The 5,231-nt window shown below is 46.2% G+C and overlaps 1 protein-coding gene across 2 annotated transcripts in view; it reads left to right on the top strand.

Annotated features, from left to right (window-relative positions):
- desmb (desmin b) overlaps positions 1-4,745 on the top strand; it is a 9,450-nt gene extending 4,705 nt beyond the window's left edge. Inside the window, exons 5-9 of one of the 2 annotated variants that reach the window (XM_080024573.1) lie at positions 99-224; positions 1,227-1,447; positions 2,731-2,774; positions 3,503-3,591; positions 4,191-4,745. In XM_080024573.1, the coding sequence (XP_079880699.1) occupies positions 99-224; positions 1,227-1,447; positions 2,731-2,774; positions 3,503-3,591; positions 4,191-4,232 (522 nt within the window). In that variant the 3' untranslated portion in view covers positions 4,233-4,745. The remainder of the gene's footprint in view (positions 1-98; positions 225-1,226; positions 1,448-2,730; positions 2,775-3,502; positions 3,592-4,190) is intronic. The other variant, XM_080024574.1, reaches the window with a different exon arrangement.
- The last annotated feature ends 486 nt before the right edge of the window (positions 4,746-5,231 follow it).

Raw genomic sequence — 5,231 nt, forward strand, 5'->3', positions numbered from 1 at the left:
GCCGGTCTTGCGTCACGAGTTTATACCCGTCGTTTTAAAAAGCGGCTTGGATGGAAGCGGCCGAGCGTACCCGCCTCTGTACCTGTGCCCGACCCCAGGTATCCGACCTGAACCAGGCCGTGAGCAAGAACAACGAGGCCCTGAAGCAGTCCCGCCAGGAGACCATGGAGTTCCGCCACCAGATCCAGTCGTACACCTGCGAGATCGACTCGCTCAAGGGCACCGTGGGTTCCACCTTCCTCCCCTCCTTCCCTGCCCGACTCCTACGTCGTTCTGGTCTCCCTCGCCAGAAAAGAGCATGTTCTACACATTTATTCTTTTCAAACCTCTTACTCTGTGCTTGTCTTCTGTACAAGGGGGAATCTGCATTCTGCCATATTCTATTCTATTCCTGTTTAGTCTAAGTTAATTCCAAATTCTTGTGCTTTACACTCTAAAGCAGCTTCACGGACCCATGTCCAGCGACAGGGAACAGAGTGATGAGAAACGACATCCCATAAACCAGCCGTGGCTTGCAGAGCTACTGTCTGACAACTTGACGGCGCCACGCGCCTCCACGTCCCCCTGTGGGCCGGCCTATTTAAACAGCCAATCCCCCTTGCCCTGCCTGCTTTGCCGCCTGCTTTGCTTGCTGTGTTGCTGCGCTCCCTCCACCTCCCCTGCATCCACCCGTTGGGCTCTACTCTTCTAACCCTAACCATAACCCTAACCCTAACCCTAACCCTTAAATCAAATCCAAGAGTTGCGTGTCTATGATACTGTGATAAGCTCGCTCACACCCTGCAAACCCTATTTTAAGGGGGAAAATCTATTCTATTCCAATTTGTTTACATAAACATTACTCACAGTTACACTTGCTTGAGTGAAGACTTGCATATTACTTACTGCCATGTTTCACTCGATGTAGTACAGTATGTCATCCTGGTACTTAATTTGATGCATACTATGGTTTTTGACATCCTAAACACACACTTGCATACTAACTCAAAATATTACATAGTGTGCTGGAATTCAATTTTGGACGTAGCCATAGTGGTACCGACAAATAAATCATTCCGAAAGGGTTGGGGGTGTTGGTTCCCTGATGTGTATCGTCCTTATTTACAAAATATTTTTGTCGGCGTTCAACAATGAGCCCTACATGACCTTATTATTTACACTTTGTACTTACACTACGCTACACTAATACACGTTATTCAATGCATATGCTACTCACTCCCGTGCAGAACGAGTCCCTGATGCGACAGATGCGGGAGATGGAGGACCGCCACGGGCGCGAGGCCGGCGGCTACCAGGAGACGGTTGCACGCCTGGAGGCGGACATTGCCAACATGAAGGACGAGATGGCGCGTCACCTGCGCGAATACCAGGACCTGCTCAACGTCAAGATGGCGCTGGACGTGGAGATCGCCACCTACAGGAAGCTTCTGGAAGGGGAGGAGAGCAGGTGTGTGTGTGCGTCTGCGCCTGCTAGTGGCTGTCGGATGAACTGCGTCTCGGTTTCACGTCACAAAATGTCAGGAAAAATGCGCAAAGTTTGCAAAGTGCAAAACCTACAATAAAATACACAATTCACTTATATAAGAAGAGATCTACTGATAGTGATATGGTGATATGGTGTCATCACACCAACGGTAACTGCAGATCCCACTTCCTTCTGATCTTTCGCCGCTACAACAGCTCTTTGTGCCCCCGGAGTGCGATCAAACCTCTCCACCAGCCCGTCACTCTGGGGGCGGAGAGGTGCTGTTCTGGTCTTGTGAATTCCGAGCTGTTTGCACATCTCCTTGTGAACAGCTGGGCCTGAAAATTCCTTCCGAAGCGACTGAACCTCGCTTCAATACAATACTTCAATGAACCTCCCTCACCGACAGTAGCCGCCTCCTGATGGGGAACCGCCGCAGCCTCTGGCCATTTTGTAAAGTAGTCCAGCGCCACCACTACATGGCGATGTCCATGCGGTGTGCGGGGAAAAGTGCCCAGCATGTTGACAGCCACTCTGTCCATTGGTGCCCCAAACTGATACGGCTGTAGCGGTGCTCTACTTTGGTCTGGAGGGCCCTTGCGGGCCACACAGGGATCTCATCTTTTACAATAGGCTTCCACATCCCTCCCACTTGTGCTCCAATAGAAACCTTGTCGCGCTTGTTTTAGCATTTTATTGATGCATAAGTGCCTAACTCCTGGTGGACCATGATGGAAACTAAGCACCTCCTACGACGATGGGTTCCATAGCACCAACCGAGCCCGGTTTTATTTCCTTGCCGCGGCAACAGCTGCCCCGAGGTTGAGGTGTCCCCGGTGACAAAATGAAACAGGGTGGCTAACTGTCCCCTTTTGTCCCGTCTCTTCCTGACTTCCTCCCTCTTGTCTACCTCCTTCCGCCCAGACACACTTCCACTTTACCCCCAATTATCCCGCCCCGGAAAAACTTCCTAGCCAATTCCCCACTACGGTGAACAGCTCCCTCAATAAAACATTACAAAACAACATTGTAAACAATAGATAAACAAGAACTTATAGCCAGCATTACAATATACAGTATATACATATATATATATATATATATATATATATATATATATATACACACACACATACTGTATATATATATATATATATATATATATATATATATATATATATATATATACTGTATATATATTTCTTTGGTCATTTTTGATATATTTATGTGAAATAAAAATAGAACAACCCTCTTCCCTCCTGCAGGATCACCCTGCCCATGCAGAGTTACTCCTCCCTGAGTTTCCGTGGTAAGTAAATTGTCATAACCCCTTTTCGCCACAAGAGAGAAGCCGTCACCCAATAAATTAAACTAAAAAAAGTGTTCCTCACAATCCAGAAACAATATCTTTCCTCTTAATCTTAATCTTTCCAAAAGTAATTCTTGAGGAAGAAAAAAAAGATGGGCGGTGCCATGAATATTTCAACATTGGAAGGTTGCTGAATGAATTCATCTTTTGTTATTGGAGGGTTAGGGGTTTAGGATGTGCGGGTTAGGATTCGTTTCTGGAAGGTTTGTGGAGCCTAACTACATGTTATGTGAATGAGGTGGAAAAGAAAGGAAAACAAGAAATAAATTGTTCGATGTCAACTGTCAAGTATAAAATGTTATAATAATATCGTAATAACACGGTAAAATGCATTAGTGGAATATTTAGAAAATTATGTTTGGGTTTAATATACTTCATATTGACCAAATCTGTGGTAATACACCAGTATAGTATATAACATGAAAATAGCATAACATAGTAGTAGTAGCCTTTAAGGTGGTGTACATGATAGTGGTGGATGAGATAACAGCTGATATGCTTCTCTCATTGTGATACTCGTTTGCATTGCTGTACGCGTGCAGTTTTCATGTTTTCCTTTACCCTCAGCCCGCTCTTCCTCTCGCTCGGTATTTCACGAGACAATTACTGCATGGGCGCCGTCTGCAACGTGTCCCCGGCGTTACATCCCGCTCGTTTCCCGCCCACAGAGACAAGCCCCGAACATCAGCAGCAGGCCTCCGAGATGCACTTGAAGAAAAGCGTCCTCATCAAGACCGTCCAGACCCGTGACGGAGAGGTAGCGCGCACACACGGGCACCGCCAGTACCGACCGTCTTCCGACCTGACGGGCTCCGATTTGAACCCCTCACCCTGGCGGTGGGGTTGGGGTTAGGGTTACTTCCCCTGAGGCTAATTTGTGGTGAAAAAAAAAAAAAAAGGCTTGAGAAGCCGGCGTGCCGACGGGGGTTCGGCAATGATTTGTGCGTAATTGCTCAGTGAAATCAAATGGTTGCGCTTGCATTCTGATTGGTCCAAAGCGGCGATGGGCGGTCAGTTATTTCTATGTCTAATAACGTGTGTTAATAATGACCGTATCCACAGGCAACCCTGTCTCCACGTGGACTATTGTTGATTGTGGGCTGTTTTTCAGCCAGTCAGCCTGTATTGCAAACTAACCCGAACTCTGGAGTGGCTGGGGGTTATCTTGCCATAATGAGCGGCCGCCTGTACATTACCTCTCACTTAGCTCGATTAAAGCCTTTTGCAGGTGCATCTACCCTATCGTGACCTTCACCAGAGGTCACAGGGTTTGGCCTCTCGAACGCCCTCATGAAAACCTTCCTACTTCTTCTTCTCCTTCTTCTCCCCCGTCTGCGTCTCTGCCTCTTCCTGCAGGTGGTGAGCGAGTCGTCACAGCACCAGCAGGACATCATGTAAAAAAAACAAAAAAAAAAACAAGACGACACCCGGGGGAACGGGAGGACAAAACCAGCGAGCCATCTCTTTTTTTTTAACTAGGGAAAAAAAAGACGTGAAAAATGAAAACAAAGAAAAAGGGGGATCTCATTAAAGCTTTCTTTTTTTTTTTTTTTTTACTTATATGTGTCAATGAGTTTCAACGGGAATTACCGTGTATGACAAGGGCATAGGTATAGGAAAACATGGTGAGCAAATCGCAAAGGCAAACTCATTTCGGTTTTACATCAAACCAAGAAGTACATTTTTTCTTTTAAGGAAATGCGGTCGAGTCTATTTTATTTTTGCAACATTTGAGGGCAGTTTAGATATAATATACTGTAAGTTATTGTGTAATTGTGTTATTGTGACCCCCGAGGTCAGCGTTAAGAATATGTCCAGTCACATGCGTAGGAGGCCGTACGGAGGAGCGGTGCAAGGACGGATAAGAAGGACTGGGTGATGGGAGAGGGGATTAAAAGGTGTGTGGAGATCGGCAAGGCAAGAGGGGTAGTGGTAAGGTGAGGAGGGAGGGAGGGAGGGAGTGAGAAAAACAGAATAGGAGAGAGGAAGAGAAGAGTGGGGGGGCGGGCGAGTCGCTTGTGAGTTTCCTATAAGTATTTTAAAATAAAAATCAATAAAGCGTACTTGTTGATCTCTGTGTCAGCGTGATGGTGCGTGAGTGTGTGTGTGTGTGTGTGTATGTGTGTGTGTCAATGATTTTTTTTTTCGTTATTGACAAATTTACTGCTCCGCTGCAGCTTCTCACGGTGCTTAAATTCAGTCCAATGGGGCAAACATTCACACCTTTTAAAACGATGTCAAATGTCCTTTTAAAAATATTTTTTATGTCATTCAAAAATTGCCCTCCGTGCATTTCATCTGGTTTGTCCAGGGGTTTATCAGCTCCTTTGAGCACAGCCAGGCTAGCGGAAGAGACTAGAAACAGGAAGTCATGTCGACTCTTATTGACAACATGAC

Source organism: Zeus faber (assembly GCF_960531495.2).
Source record: "Zeus faber genome assembly, chromosome: 2".
Classification (NCBI taxonomy): Eukaryota; Metazoa; Chordata; class Actinopteri; order Zeiformes; family Zeidae; genus Zeus; species Zeus faber.